Source organism: Sphaeramia orbicularis, chromosome 21 (genome assembly GCF_902148855.1).
Source record: "Sphaeramia orbicularis chromosome 21, fSphaOr1.1, whole genome shotgun sequence".
Classification (NCBI taxonomy): Eukaryota; Metazoa; Chordata; class Actinopteri; order Kurtiformes; family Apogonidae; genus Sphaeramia; species Sphaeramia orbicularis.
This window is the reverse complement of record NC_043977.1, coordinates 33,925,268-33,941,522: the sequence shown is the minus strand read 5'-3', so window position 1 is coordinate 33,941,522 and position 16,255 is coordinate 33,925,268. Positions and strand designations below refer to the sequence as shown.

Sequence of the window (16,255 nt, the reverse complement as noted above, 5' to 3'; positions counted from 1 at the left end):
GTCATATCCAATACACACATAAGGAGGCTGTTCACGGATAATCTCTGTTTCTCAAATTCGCATAAACTACAAGATTTGGGTACAGTGCATCAGACACTTCAGAGTATTGTATGTAAGGTTATCATAGTTGTGCATCAGGTGACCTCAGGGGGCCAATAAACAGAATCTCTAAAGCTCCCTCTTGGCAGGCGAGCGTCACACCAACCTATCAATCAAGGCCCAACACAACAGACATTAAAGCTTCTGTTAGACTGGAGATCTAATGAAGAGAGCAATCATTTTAAGACAGACCCGATCAGGCTTTACAGCCAAATAAAAAACACCAAAAACAAAACCCCAGAAGATTGAAATGACTCCTGGAAGAAATTAGTGTTTTGGTTTTTTTTGACTGTAAAGCTTTGGGAACCGGGGCTTCTTAAAACAGCAATTTCTGTCAGTGGTTCTATAACTCTAAGATAGTTCAGTATTTGCTTCATTTTGTAGCCCCTGATGATTCTGTGAGCTGTTCAAGAGGCTCAAGGTTCAGTTTGTACACCCATCACCAGGTAATCTGAACTGAACATCAGTACCACCCAAGGCCTAATACCAGAGTTTGTCTGTTTGTTGTCTTGTTTGTACTGTAGAAATATGGTTCAGTGTGATGTAAATGCTCATTCTAAGTTAATGGAAACACGGAAGGATTCTTAATTTGATGTGATTACACACTAGTGAAAACATAATTATGAATATTATATCCAATTTCTGTTCATAGAGCCCTCTAAATCCTATATAGTGAGCCTTTGAAGGTCAGTGTTTTCTCACTCTTTGTCTAGCTCCCCCATTATGCAACCACTACATGTGCTCCTGTGACCCCTGACCTTTGTGAGGCAGTAAACAAATGACATCAGTGCCTGAATGGGAAAGAGCCGGCTGTTGTCAGGGTGATGTGATGTCAGAAAAGGGATTCTGGGATACTGTCACCTGTTTCCGCTACTTGTTTATGGGGCATGCTCAGAAATGTACTGATGACTAATCACTGCCAGCTCCTTTATTGATCATGTTTGAAAAAGCTGAAGCAGATCTCAGCTTGTACCGGCAGCTTGATATCATCACAAGGAACAAATTGGGCACAGTGATGTTATCAGCAGTGCCCTTGTTTTTGCCAAGATCCTTACAGTTCATATTTAATCATGTTTTTTTGATGTTGTCATTCACTTTGTGTCTTTCTTCCCACAGTTGCTGGAATGTTGCAGGTGTGCTCCAATGATTTAAGCACTGCCCTCACCTCTGATGTTCAGTACTTCAAAGGTATGAGCACAACCTTTGCGGTCACTTGGTGATGTTTCCCTTACATAAGTAGTGCTTGTAGAAGATACCATGTGAAAGAATGTGAAAAATGTAAATGTATTAAATGTCATTTTATTTCCAGTGTATGAACATTACAACATACCTTAAACAATGAGTACCAACCAAATAATGAAAAATCAAATGGCTACAGTTATTGCTAATATCAACAAATTCCCAGCACAATGCAGGCTCCACAAATGTACACAAGCATGTGTGCATGTTGCACATGTTACATTTAGATAATTAATGTTTACTGTAAAGAGGCAAATCCATGTACTGTTACAAGTTCTGTCATAAAACCTAACTTCAAATATAAGATCTTGAGGAAACAGCACAGTTATAAGTGCAGTTTATCAACAGCAATGTAAATTTCAACATCTGTAACCTGCCTATAGTACAGTGACAAATATGACAACAGAATGTAATGAATTACACATTCAAACATGTCCTCTTCATTTTAGGTGATGTCATCACCCGGCGCCACACCGTGGAGATGTCGGAGCAGTACAGAGACCAGTTGGCTAAAGCCATTTACGGACGCCTTTTCAGTTATCTGGTTAACAGCATCAATGACTATCTACAGGGGCAGGATGACAGCATTGGGTATACAGCTGTTTGTGTGCATGCATTCAATAGCATGTGCATGTGTGCCTTGTGTATTACAAAAAAATTCTGTGGAAGCTCAGACTGTTGATAACTGTTATCACAACCACTACCAATGTACTTTATCTGTCATCACATGAGAAGTTGTTTGTTCAGGGTGACAGCACTGATATTGTAACATGACACACACAGCGAAGGTTTGTAATAGTTTACATTGTGTGGTGTGCCTGCATAAGTATGTATTTTGAACACTGAGATGGAAAATATGAACAAGGTGGAGCTGGAGGACACACCCAAGGTTTATATGGAGGTCTCAAACAAAAAAGCCCAAATGCACACATATGAATGCATGCAGCCTTGTGAAGGCCATAGGATCCTTGATGCTGTTGGTGTTGTTCAGTCTTATCACGCTCCGTCAGATAACCCAGGCTCCATCTTCTGGAATGTGTTTGTGCTTTGCCTTGTTTACACACCAGCCACAGTATGTAATAAATTTGTCGACCACAGTTCCATGGCACACCCCATACAGATGTGTTATTGCTTGCACACATAAACACACACACACACACACACACTCACACACACAAACACACACTGCTTATAGACATGATAACTCTTGTAGGAGGTAGATTAGCCAAGATGCAAATTCTTACATTAATGATGCAGTAAACATGTTGTAATATATGTTTTTTCTGTTTTTCTTCTAGTGATCCTGCCCTTGAAATTGGGATCTTGGACATCTTTGGCTTTGAAGAATTTCAGAGAAATGGATTTGAGCAGGTGGGACAGTGGTGACTTTTATTAAATTCCAGTTACTAGGGTTTGTGCTTTTGAAGCCCCCCACAGCATTTTGTCTTTTTAAGTCACATGCTTAAACAGCCGCTTAATATTATGTGTTTAACATTAGCTTACAAAGCTGCCCTCAGCTAATTAAATCTCAGTGAGTGGTATGTGGTCTGGGAGTTCTTAGCAAATCTAAATCAGATTGTTAAAATATTTCAAAGTAAACATTTTAGTGTGTTATTGTAATGAAGGAGGTGAGGTCTGTGGCTGACTATGGCGTGATTTTCAGCTGTCCTCAAATGAACTGACAACTGACAATAGCTGCTTCTGTGAGAGTAATAGGCAGCTTCAAACCAATGTATTTCTTTGTGTCTGAGTCTATGTTAGGGTTGAGATGTTTGTATAACATGATTTGGTTTAAATTCTTAGGGTTATAACGCAGGTATTAATTAATTCTCAGCTATATTCTTGGTGTTACTGTGTGTAATCAGATGGATCTGGCTATTTTCAGTATTTCATTGTGTGTGTATGTGATTACAACGCATAGACAAGAGAGTACAACATGTGCAGCTCTACAAGACTCACCTGTTAAAGGCTGTAAATCTGCCATGTGGTCATCAAGCACGCACTGTTAATAGACTACTCTATTGTAAGACCAGCCGGGATCAGAGAGACAAATCTGTATATCACAGCGTGTCAGTGTGCTTGTATGCGTGTGTGCCTGTGCATGCACTAGGGTGTAAATCAGGGCATTCATAGTGTTCATGAGGCTAAGTGCTTATTTCTGCTACTCAGAGCTTACACGCTGTCCCTGTGGATCCCCCAGTCTCCTCCCAGCTTTTATTAAAGCCAGTGTGTGTTTGTCTTTGGCGTTCGTGTCTGTGGGGCACCAAGATGTCAGTGGCCTTACTTCACCTCTGAATGTTCTATAATCCAAGTGGAAGTGAGATACTACATGACCTTTCCTGTCCAGGTCAAAGAAAGAGCAAATGCTTAGAAAGAAACATATATTACTGAGAGATAGTAATATATCCCACCTTTATCCTACTGACAGTTGGGTTTGAAAACATCATATAATTATTATTAGCCAACTATCAGGCATATTACCTACTACCAACAAAAGAAAGTAATTTCTGGATGAACAAATATGATGATCACTAACAATAGAAGCAGCACATCAGTAGCAAGCAAGCCCTCACACTCTGGTATGTTTGTACACACATGTACACAGACACATACACTGGCGTGCTCCACAAGCGCAGCATGATCGGGGTCATTAGTGCTTGTTAATTAGAGCTGTGTTTGTCAGGGGTGTGTTGTACCTGCTCAGCACTTTGCTAATGAGCTAACTCAATCAACCACCTGCTGGGACTAAGCTTTTAATGGACTAGACAAGCTTGAAGACAACCAATAGACAAACTGTAAACACAACTGCAGCCACTCTCATCGCAGAACAACACACCTCCAGATTAAGACTTCTTCGTCAGCAAGTTGTGAACTAAAATGTAGGTCACTGCACAATCATGTATACCCTGTATACTTATGGTTTACACACGACAAATACGTGGACTTCATGTCATCTCACTGACTGCTTTAATCTTGTAAACAGCTTTACTTTCACTATCAAGCCTGCAGGACTTTCTAAGTACTGAATATAACTTTAATACTTTATCATTTACTTCCAAGTTACAGTCATTACAATCTAACATCTAAGGCTGATTTTGTGGATCCCATGGGTTGCTTATTCAGTTGCAGACATGTAATCTATTAAGATGTTAGAGCTAGTTATAGAAAAGTGAAAATGTCACATTCACAATTATAACATACACTGAAAAAGGGAAACCTTGAATACACAATTGTATGTTTTATTTATTTATTTAGTGATATTTCTGGGTTCAGGATAAGTTGAACATGTCCTGCCGCTTCAGTTTGCTGCCATATGTTGTTGATCTTCATAATGTGTTCTTTCTTGTTGCATTAGTGTAAAAAAAAAATGCTTCTTTTTTTTTTTGTCAAAGCTTCATACAAAAACATTTAATTTTCTTTTGTTTTTCTGGTTCGCTCTTGGGTGAAGAAGAGTTCACATGTCTCTGGAGGAACACATTGTCCAAGAATTTAAAGTGGTTTAAAGGATAAAGGGTTCTGTGTAGAGACATCCGTTACTTACTGTGGATATTGTGCATGAGGTGTCCCCATAAAGAGGTTACCTGATTGTTGGTTCATTCGTGTGATAAGATTGATCTGTTAATATATGTACCATTGACTTCCCTGTTGTGTTTGGAATTGTATTGGCTCATTAGTTTTTTTAAAAAAAACAAATATTCAGCAGTATGTCTCAGAATAGATATTCAGTTGAGTGTGTGATTACATGGTGATGTGTGTTTTCTGTGCATTCCAGCTGTGTGTGAACATGACTAACGAGCGGTTGAGGCAGTACATCTCTGAGGTGCTATTCCAGCAGGAGCAGGCCGAGTGTCTGCAGGAGGGCATCGCCACGGAGACCCCACGCTCCCCAGGCAACCAGCCACTTGTTCTAGACTTTTTTCTTCAGGTACTGTACCTCGCTGGTTTGGACCAGTCCAACCCAGTGTCATGAGCTCAATGATGGGCTACATAAATATAAGACATTATTGATCTAGCAGTGGGGAAATTTAAGTGTTTCAGCGGCATTTAAAATGCAGGGTGAGCTTCCAGAAAGAGGTTGATAGAAATAAAATAAGAAGAATATTTTAATAAAATACACTGAACAAAAATATAAACGCACCACTTTTGTTTTTGCTCCCATTTTTCATGAGCTGAACTCAAAGATCTAAAACTTTTTCTGTGTACACACAAGGTTTATTTCTCTCAAATATTGTTCACAAATCTGTCTAAATTTATGTTAGTGAACACTTCTTCTTTGCTGAGATAATCCATCCACCTCACAGGTGTGGCATATCAAGATGCTGATTAGACAGCATGATTTTTGCACAGGTGTGCCTTAGGCTGGCCACAATAAAAGGCCACTCTAAAATGTGCAGTTTTATCACACAGTACAATACCACAGATGTCACAAGTTTTGAGGGAATATGCAATTGGCATGCTGACTTCAGGAATCTCCACCAGAGCTTTTGCCTGTGAATTGAATGTTCATTTCTCTACCATAAGCCATCTCCAAAGCTGTTTCAGAGAATTCATGAAGAAGACTGTGTGAGGAAAATGGTGGTCACACCAAATACTGACTGGTTTTCTGACCCCCCTGGACCACCCAATACAGTAAAACTGCACATTTTAGAGTGGCCTTTTATTGTGGCCAGCTTAAATCACACCTGTGCAATAATCCTGCTGTCTAATCAGCATCTTGATATGCCACACCTGTGAGGTGGATGGATTATCTCAGCAAAGGACAAAGGAGAAGTGCTCACTAACACAGATTTAGACAAATTTATGAACAATATTTGAGAGAAATAGGCCTTTTGTGTACATAGAAAAAGTTTTAGATCTTTGAGTTCAGCTCATGAAAAATGGGAGCAAAAACAAAAGTGGTGCGTTTATATTTTTGTTCAGTGTAGTAATAGAAAATCTACACATATACCGATATTTACAGACCAGTTAAGAAAAATGTACAGTGAAAATTGCACATGACCCAGACAGATAAATAGGTGAACTGTTTGTGGAACTGTAGCTCACGGTAGTGATGTGCTGACGGCTGTGGGGAGGAGTGACCTGCGGTAGGGTTCCTTCCTGCTCTGAGGGTGCAAAAGTCTGCAGCTGAAGGAGCTGTTCAGGGCCTCCACAGTGTGGTGCATGGGGTGGATATCTGCTTGGTCATCATCCTTCTGTCCGCCACCTCCTCGATGGAGTGCAGCGGGCATCCCAGGGCAGAACTGGTTCTCTTAACCAGTTTATTGAGTCGTTTCCTGTCTCTGTCTGTTCTATTCCCACCCCAGCCCACAACAGCATAGAGAACCATAGAGGCCACACAGTGTCATAAAATGCTTAGCTTTGAGAAAATTCAAGTAATTACAAAACATGACATTATTGTTCTTGTTAAATAAAATAGTCTCTGCATCTTTTTAATATGACAGATGCTGTGTAAGAATGACACACATAAATAACGTAAAGATGTGTTTTTATCTCTCTGCAGAAGCCTCAGGGGCTGCTGTGTGTGTTAGATGAGGAAAGTCAGAGCCTGAGGCCAGCAGAGCAGACCTTGTACAAGAGATTGTCTGCCCAGCTGGACGCGAACCCGACTCATGGCCTCTTTCTCACCACCAAGGATGGCAATGGAAACCCCCCACCCAAAGACCAGGGACCAGCCTTCACTGTCAGGCACTATGCTGAACAGGTTTGTCCGTTTTGCAGAAACATCACCCCCAGGATATACATGTGTTTAGGCAGATCAGCAAATGTTTGTGACTATAATATTAGAAGACAGTGGCTAAGGATCAAAGCTATGGAGCAGATGAATTTAGCAAAAACAAACATTCACACATTAATGTTGCAGTTGTTCATAATATTATATTGTCACCATTGTCACAGATTTTTTGTCTCTATGCATGGTAAATAAACATCTGACAAATTATCAGTTGTTACTTGATTATATAATTGTCATTGTGGCTTCATTTTTTAAATTTTCTATCTATCTTTCTATCAACACTGTTCTCTGTACTTGTAGCATTTAGACTATCCAGTCATAACAAAGTAGAGAGCTGTACATAGACAAAACTGGGATTCACATGGTTAAAAGGAAAACATAACAATGATTCCATTTTCATGCATTGCAGAACATAAACTGGGAATAATGATTAAGAATAGTATTAGTGTTACTATTATTATTGGTATTAGCTTACATTTTCACAAAAATCTATAAAATCATTTATACTTCCAGATGTAAAGATGTAGATTTGCAATTTAAACTGATGTATTCATTGACTGTTTTTTGCTACATTTATAATTAAATATTCTTAAAGTAAAATAAAATTAATATCTTTATGATATTTGTTGTCCACTAGATTTCATATGATCTTACGGGATCCCTGACAAGAAACAAGGACTCTCTTCCACAGAATCTCTTGTTTACAATGAAGTGTAAGTACCCAATGAATAACATATATATGAGCACATTGTACCGTCAGAGCACCCTTGATCACAAAGATGCACTCTTGTCTAAACTAGCAGTGAACAAAACCATTCGTTGTGTAAATCTGGTTGTGTTTGTGTATGTGTGTTTCATCCCATATACAGCGCCGTCTGTGTGTATATTGTCTATAGATGGTGCCAGATGTGGGCTGTTGTGGTTAGCAGGACACAAGCAGTCGTTGTGTGACTGCCAGGGTAGCCTTGCTTCTAGCAGCTTAATTGCTATAATTTCCATGATGAGGCTAATCTTCTAAAGGCTAGCCCTTTACTCACACTTGGCTGTTGTCCCTCCGCCTCACCAACTCATCGCTTAGCAGCCTTTCATCCACACACACTTACACACATATAGTGTGGTTTCGTCTTAGGGGTCTGATTCCTCTCCCATTCAAGTTAAAGCCTTAAATCTCAGAAGATGGCAGAGGAATCCATGTAATGCTAGATTTTAGGTGGTGGCAATGATTGCTTTAAATGAAACGACAATTACTAATGGAGATGTATGTAATTAAGTAGTTGTGTTTGTTTTTCTTTGCTCAGCACACCTACCTGCCATCTTTCTCCCTACGCCTCTTTCTTTTTCTTCTCTCTTTGCCTTTCAGATGAGAGCCACACGCCCACGTCCTCACACATGTTGTTTGGCTTTCTGAATGAGCTCATTCTTGTTGTGGACTGCTCCACGTGTTGTTGAGTGGCATGGTCCACCCCCTCCGGTTGCCTTACTGATTGTTTACATGGATACTGACTTTAAGCCTCCTCCCCTCATCCCCTGATACTACTTTAGTTCCTTGTTTACATCCTCATTGCTGTTATTCCCTTTTTTCTTTCTATCTTTCTCTTTCTGTTCATCCCATTGCTCCTCCACCCCCTTATTTCCACCAATGCTGTTGCTTCTTTTAACCTGTATTTTCCTCTCTCTGTGTATGTTTATGTGCTTTGTGCCCGGCAGCCAGTGAGAGTGTGTTACTGCAGCAGCTCTTTCAGTCCAAGCTGACTCAGACTGGTTCGCTGGTGCCAACAGCCCAGGGCCGCATGGGGCTGAGGGGGTCTAAAGCTGCCCTATTGCTCCACAGGATGCCATCAGCCTCTCTGGTCACTGCCAACACTGTCCCCCACCAACCACGGAGGTACCATGACCTCACCAAGGTAAATTGTTACCATGGAACTTCTTCCAACTCTAAACAATAGATCAGCATCAAAAGATTGAAAGTATTTTAAGTGCATGATCACACAACAATTTTAAACAAAATAAAATCACAAAAAACATGAACTCAAAAAGTGGCCGGATTAAGCTTTTTTTTTTTTTCTAACACACCATCTGCCTGCTGTGCAGATCAGTGGAAACACAAGGGTAATTTTTTTTTTTTTTTCTTTTTTTTTTTTTAAAACAGTCTAATTTTGACCACTTTCCACCACACTGCTATATTTATACCTCTGGGAAGTGGAATTGTTTGTACAGCGCTGCAAAGATAGGGAAACATGCAGACAGTCATGGCAAAACTGTAATCACATACATTTCTCAAGTCGGCTCGATAATAAAAAGAGGAATTACAGCCCTGATAAAAATACTCTGTGTTTCAGTTTTTTTCTGTCTTGAAAAGCATACTGTACTTGTGTGACTGAAAAGGTGTACTGGTTGTGTAACCTCCTGGGGGTCCTGCCTGATGTCTCTGTGGCTCATTAGCCATCTAGAGCAGAGGGTTATATAAGACCTCTTTCACCTCTGCAGTCTGTTCCAGCAGCCTTATACGGTAACGTTAGGTAATATTGCAGTACTGAGTATGAGGCAGTAAATAGGACAGCAAAACACAATAAACGTCACTGGCTGAGTGAGAAAGTAAAGCATATGAAACATAATTGGGACTGACAGGAGTGGTTTAGTCAGTTTAAATTACATTAATAGTTATTGTCACTTGAAGTGGGGTAACCTTTTGGAACTTTCATATACTGCAAATAAATAAATGCAGTATGTATTTATATATAATAAAAAAGCACAAAGATCAAGAATGGGCAAGTTCAAGAACACTTTCAGTTAACATGTAGAAACAATCACATTGACCAATGTATTATTTTCTCAGTCTTTTACAATAGATTCCCCCAAAGTAATACATTCTGATAGTTTCAGATCCTTCAGTAAATCATTCCATGAACATTATCTCTGCCTATTGCCAGATGCTGAAGAAGAAGGGTTCGAGTTCCTTCCTCCAGCGACTTGAGCGGTGTGGGCCCATCACAGTGGCCGTCCAATTGAGGGTAAGAACTACACACTTCCACCTGCAACACTTAAATAGCTTTTCAAAAACCTGAACCAGCTACTTCTACATAAGGTGTCATAGTCATAATGATCTTGTTTTTCATTAACTGATATAGGTTAAATCAGCACTTTATCAGTGTTTACCACTTGTGGCTCAGTAAAAAGATCAGAATCTGCTGCCACATGATTTCTGTGTGGCATTTCCCTGTCCTCTGCATGTTGGCTGCATGCTTTCTTCAGCGTAGTGTCTTTTTAAAGGCATGCTGGTCAGATGGTTAGACTCTAAACTGTCCATGAATGTGTTTGTCTGTCTGCATGTGATGTCCCTGTAATAGATTTGTGACCGAGCTTCACCTTGGAGAACAGGCGTCAGCTCTTTGCAACCCACACCAAATAAAGAACTGGAAAATGGATGCTGGATTTATACAGGGTCATTAAAGTCATTAAATAGATTTTGTGAAAATTAAGGTCTTAAATGGCATTAAAAAGCATTAAATGCAATGTCCAGAGGCATTAAAAAATTAAATACACTTGATGGAAAAAAAACATTGTTAGTCATGGTTTATTTTGATTATATAAACATTTAATAATTGTGATCGGAAGTATAGTATGATGATTGACAGGCGGAACCCTTTAATTGTCTATTGTTTACGGCCAGTGCATGAAGTCACAATACCGGATGCTTGGAATGCAACATGCTGTGAGCGTGCTCATGCTGTGGCAAAAGAATGGAGGGAATATTAGCAAATGTTCGAAAAATGGGAAAATGCAAGTTTCAGCAGAAGTGATTGGAGGAGGAACTATTCAGAACCTGGTTAAAGCCAATCCAGTCTTTGGTTGAAGCACATTTAGTAAAAATTACAAAGATAAAATAGAGCAAAATACCTGCAAGGGTTCAAATCAGATCTCCAGTTTCTGTCATCATAACGTAATGAAATAGAAGCTATGCGTCACTACAGTTATGCATTATAATACATTGACTGCATCATAACAGTTATCCTTATAACACTACATATTATCCTCAGTCATACACAAAACACAGCCTTTGCAACAAATGAGCCCTTTTCAAAGTAGAGTACTGCATTTTCGTAACTATATAAAGCAACAGAAATATTCAGTTAGAGCAGTTCAGTGTCTGCTGGTGACGCAAGGAGGATGAAATGTGGCTTAGAGAAGCAGTACCTTTGGTTTGAATGAAGCCAGTGTGTTTCACAATCAGAGTTGTGGGCTTGTGGTCGACGATTTCCTAAGGGAATGGCAGGGAAGGAGAGTGGGCTGAAGAATGATGCTGTACCAAGCCAAGCATGAAGCCCTCCACATGAATGAATGAACAATGAACAACAACCACTGTGTGCCACGGACACGCGTCTGTGTGAGTGAATGTGCACGTACGGAGGGAGGACCCGAATGTGAACGCTGGAAGTGACGTTCAAGGATGAGAACTGAGGTGTGAGCATTGTACTTCAGGGTGTGCAGAGCATGGCCTGACGTCAGTTGTGGAATGGTAAAAACACAGATGTAAGTGTTTACGCATATGGTTCTGTGTGGGTTTACAGTATGTGTGTATATGTGTGACCTCGGATGCTTGCTTCTGTGAATTTGTGGCTTGAGGGAATGGCTCTCTCACACTCACTTTTTAAAGACTATTCTATTCAAAGGGCCTTTTGTGGTTTTCATTCCTCCAGAGGCAAAACACCCCCCCAAAAATCAGACCACTTTGTCACAAACACAGCATCACTTCAATTGCTGTGGCTTAAAGGTTTAATAACAACAAAAAAACTAAGTTTCCAGAAAGTCCTGCCCTCTGTTACTGTACTGAGAAGGACTGCCTCTGACCAGAGATTTTTCTGGTTGACTAGTAGGTATTAGTTTAATTATTTCAATATATATTTTGTGCATGTGGGTTTGACATTTGTTGTGCTTTTTTGAGGCAGTTATTGCTCTGAAAGGAAAAAAAGAAAGATCTGGAAGATGATCCACACTTTAATGATGTATGTCATTTCAAAATCTGCCATTTTTTATGAGAATCCCAAACAACTGTTAAACATAACTTCAGATTTGCCATTTATGTTGATTGGTCATTGTTTATTCATATAAAACCTGCTTAAAGTTGTTCTTTTAACATAATTGACAGTATTGACACTGTTATCGAATCCATTATACTTAAAAAAAAAACTTTAAAATTTTATCTAAGACCTGTGAATATGTTTTGAGGGTGAAGGAATTAATTTACAGCATACATGTTCTACTTTGAGTATATTTTATAACATAGTGGAGTTCAGCATGGTGGATATCATCTACAGGTATGATGGTCTGCAAGCTCTAGTCTCTTGATTCTTTTTCACTACGAAATGTTCTTAATTTAAATCTTACCTGCTATTGGGTTGTTGGTGTTAGATTAAGAAATTCTTAAATATATGTCACATTTTTGACAAGTGTTTAATTACCACTACTTTCTCACAATGGGTAAGTATCTCCAAAGCGTACATGTTTTAATTAAAGGAGTGATATTTTGCTTTTTTAAATGGAATTATGCATTTTAAAACATTTCCCTGTGGTCTACATGAACTGTAAATGCTATGCTTGGGTCTGAATTCTTCATTAATTCAACTCCACAGGTCCACCTTCAACCCTATTTCTGAGTAATGACACCAGAAAGGTCATTTTGAGTGCTGGCCCTTTCAATTCAAATGAGCCACTTCACAACCCACCCCCTCCAGGTTGTTGACTCTGCGCTCTGTCCCATTCAACCACTTGTGTTTGTTAAAACAACCAACAACTGAACATTTTAGGTAATTGGCTCGAAGTTTGGACATATTTTCAGTATGGACTACAACCGCTGCTGCTGACAAACAATTATGGCGTACTATGAGACATGTTCGTCGGAAGTCTCGACCTCTTATTTGTAAATGCCATGACGTAGCTAGTTATAGAACCTAACAAATTAAGAAGGAATTAAAACGGGTTGTAGAAATCCACTCAATTTTTGCTAAAATTAATATGTAGATCACTTTGCAGCACCTGGAGGATTTAAATCCAAACTTTTTCAACTATTAGGGTCCAAATACACAAATAAATGTACCAAAGACTAATAAAAGTGGGTTTAGCAAAATATGACCCCTTTAAACCATGTTTGGCTCTTCCTTTACTGTCTTCAGAATCTGAATATTCTGCCCAACAGATCTATTTGAATAACTGAGTGTCCCCATTTCCTGTGCAGCATTGGTCAACCAAAACTCCTCTCATTGACTAACGTTTAGTTGACCATTACAGCCTTTCAGGCATTTAGCAAAAAATAGTGAAACAGTAGCATCGCAGGCAGTAACGCTGGATAATTAATCACAGTATGTCGCTCATTTTGTCCGAATAAAATTAACACTGGATGTCATTGACTGTATCTCTGTCTTTTCTGTCTTCCAGAACTCTCTATCAGAGGTGACCAGTAAGCTGCAGGCATGCACTCCCCACTTTGTAGAGTGCGTGCGCCCCAACGCCAGTGGTCAGCCAGACAGCTTTGACAGTTTCCATGTGTCCACCCAGCTGCAATACATTGGGGTGCTTGAGATGGTGCGCATGATCCGATATGGATACCCTGTCCGTTTGTCCTTCCCAGGTTTCCTCAGCAGGTCAGTGTCAGAGTGTGTTATGTAATTAAGAGCAGTGCAACCATTACACCATGTCCTCTAATGCTACTGTCATGTATGTTAAAACTGCACTGCTTTTTTTTCCTAGTCTTCTATTTAAAGTTCTCAAACATGATGAATCAATTTACCCCTCCTTCTTTGTTTCTTTGTGACCTCAGTTGTACAGATGCATAATGCCCTCAGCAGGTCACTGTGATTTCTGCTCATGCAGGTCAGAGTTTGTTAAAGGATTGAACATAATACCTTCACTACAGCTGCAAATGAATGCAGGGGCATATACTGTACATAATCACTCTCTAACATGCACACTGACACAGTAGCATTGACAAGTCACAGTAACCCTCAATGTCGAAGCACAGAATGACCTCGAATAGGTTTTTAGAGTCTGATGGAAGTTCATTGCAGCTGACAAAAGCCACCTATCACATTTCCCATGTCAGCTTTACAGACACATTAACCAGTGAGTTGTATGTTAGGTCTCTGTGTCCTCGTCTTGAATGCTCATCATTAGTTATCCTCGTCAACTCTTAATGTTCTCTGAAAGGAGGTAGATATGTTCCCTCTTTCGATTACTGCTCAACTCAAAGTCGCCTGCCATTTGTTTGTTGTTTTGCCAGTTTTTATTTCTGTCACACAAACTCCCATTTTCTCCTTGTCATTCATGTTTTATCTGTGTTTCTCAGTCCTCTCACTGTTCTCTGATTCTGAGAACTAGTTGAATACAGACATGATTTGGTTGTAAGTCTCTCTCTTTTTTCTTTCTCTCTCTCTCTTTTGTTTTCTCTCTTTCCCTCCATTTTGCTTTCTCTCTTCCTCCCATCCTCTGTCTGTCTCTCAGCCTCTCTCTCTTTTTGAGGATAAAGGGATTAACTTGAACATTCCTGCCAGATAATAAGGGAGGACAAAGCTCGTCACATGATCCCCTAAAAGTTTCCACTACCCCGCTGTAAACATAATCACATCACCACATCACCATGTTTTTTGAGGCCTCCCCAGTTCAAGACACACATTCAGTCTTCCATGAAGAGGTTTTCTTCTTTAAAATGAGACAAATTAAAGTGTAAAAGCTGAAACTGGATTATAATTGTCAAAATGGCTATAGCCCAGACCTACACATTTTTTTTTGTAAGTTTAATGGTTGGTTGTACAATTTCCAGGTATAATTTTAGTTCACCTGTAAACAACACCTAACCAGCAAATATGAAAAAAAAATCAAACTGCAGCTGCACATCTATTCTCTGGAGGAAACTGTGCAAATAATTTCAGTCGTTCCATTTACTGCAGGTAAATCCTGACACTTAATATTTTTTGCCTAAGCATACGCCAGCACAGACACTCACATAATGGGTTGTCATGAGCAATGTGTATAAAACCTCAACAGGGAATTGAATCTGGAGAAACCTGTTCAATGATTATAAGAATCCAATATAGATTGTGTCGTCCAATCCAGTCCAATGTAGTCCATCTATAGGCTCTCACCGGCTCCTTTGTGTTTTTGATGGATACACTGTACCTACAAGAGCCAGCAAGTCTCATTGTTCACATTATAATTGAAATTCCTGGTGAGGCTTTTGAGAACGTAAGCCAACATGTGTGGCAGTATCTGTAAGTGTGTGCATTTCAGTGAATGTCATGTAGTTTTGGGCTGCCACATGGTGTAGGTTAATCTCTCTGTTAACAATGTGTGTTGCCAGCAGATAACACAGCATCACAAGGGCCAGCTGGTGGCCACAAGAGGAAACTTAACCGCTGCTGTCGGTTTGGACACTGTTGTCCTTTAGTAACACCCATGACAAGTGCTGCAAGAGAAATGAATACGTTTCTCATTACCCTTGAAAATATGACTACATTTCATTATTTCATGCTATGCTCTATCTTCTATTTCATTGTGTCACAAATTAATGTTTTATCTATAAATATTAGCAAAATAAAATCTATAGAGAAGATGTATAAAAGGATGTTCTGATAATTATCATTATTATTGTATTACTCAGGAATACTGGACAGTTTTTATATTGTATATGATTATATTTTGAGCTTTTTTCTTTGTTGTAGTTGAAACTTTAACATGTTCCATATTTAACCTTGGTAGTTTAGATACCAATATTTGTTTTATGCGCCATTGCATTTGTGTTTGCTTTTATTTTTTTAAAAAAAGGCCTATTCATGTGGCTCTTTAATATATACTATTTATGCACTGAATTTCCAGAAAAAGTGCTTTCTGGTGATATGTATCATTATTTGGAGATTAAATAATTGACATTGGGATATGAAATTTCATATCACATTTCTATTTAATGATCATGTCCCATATATAATATTGTGATTGTAACTAAGGACTAGTTATTTAAAAACGTTGCTGTGCCATAAAATACATATGATAGAAAATGTTGGCCATATCGTCTAATATGACCTCTCATATATTGTAAATAGGACTGCTTTATTTCACAGAAGATGCCTCTCTATAGCTCAGTTCCATACAGTGCACCAACATGTCCTTGGTCTGATTCTGCTCTCAGCACAGAAAAAC

General features: G+C 39.2%; 1 protein-coding gene across 2 annotated transcripts in view; it reads left to right on the top strand.

Annotated features, from left to right (window-relative positions):
- Window positions 1-16,255, top strand: part of myo16 (myosin XVI) — a 93,620-nt gene that overhangs the window by 49,748 nt on the left and 27,617 nt on the right. For both annotated transcript variants that reach the window (XR_003934328.1, XM_030124727.1), the window contains exons 19-27: window positions 1,216-1,287; window positions 1,788-1,929; window positions 2,637-2,709; window positions 5,111-5,263; window positions 6,839-7,039; window positions 7,707-7,782; window positions 8,777-8,973; window positions 10,000-10,080; window positions 13,502-13,707. Coding sequence is in view for 1 of the 2 variants with exons in the window: in XM_030124727.1 (XP_029980587.1) it covers window positions 1,216-1,287; window positions 1,788-1,929; window positions 2,637-2,709; window positions 5,111-5,263; window positions 6,839-7,039; window positions 7,707-7,782; window positions 8,777-8,973; window positions 10,000-10,080; window positions 13,502-13,707 (1,201 nt within the window). In the remaining variant the exon portion in view is untranslated. The remainder of the gene's footprint in view (window positions 1-1,215; window positions 1,288-1,787; window positions 1,930-2,636; window positions 2,710-5,110; window positions 5,264-6,838; window positions 7,040-7,706; window positions 7,783-8,776; window positions 8,974-9,999; window positions 10,081-13,501; window positions 13,708-16,255) is intronic.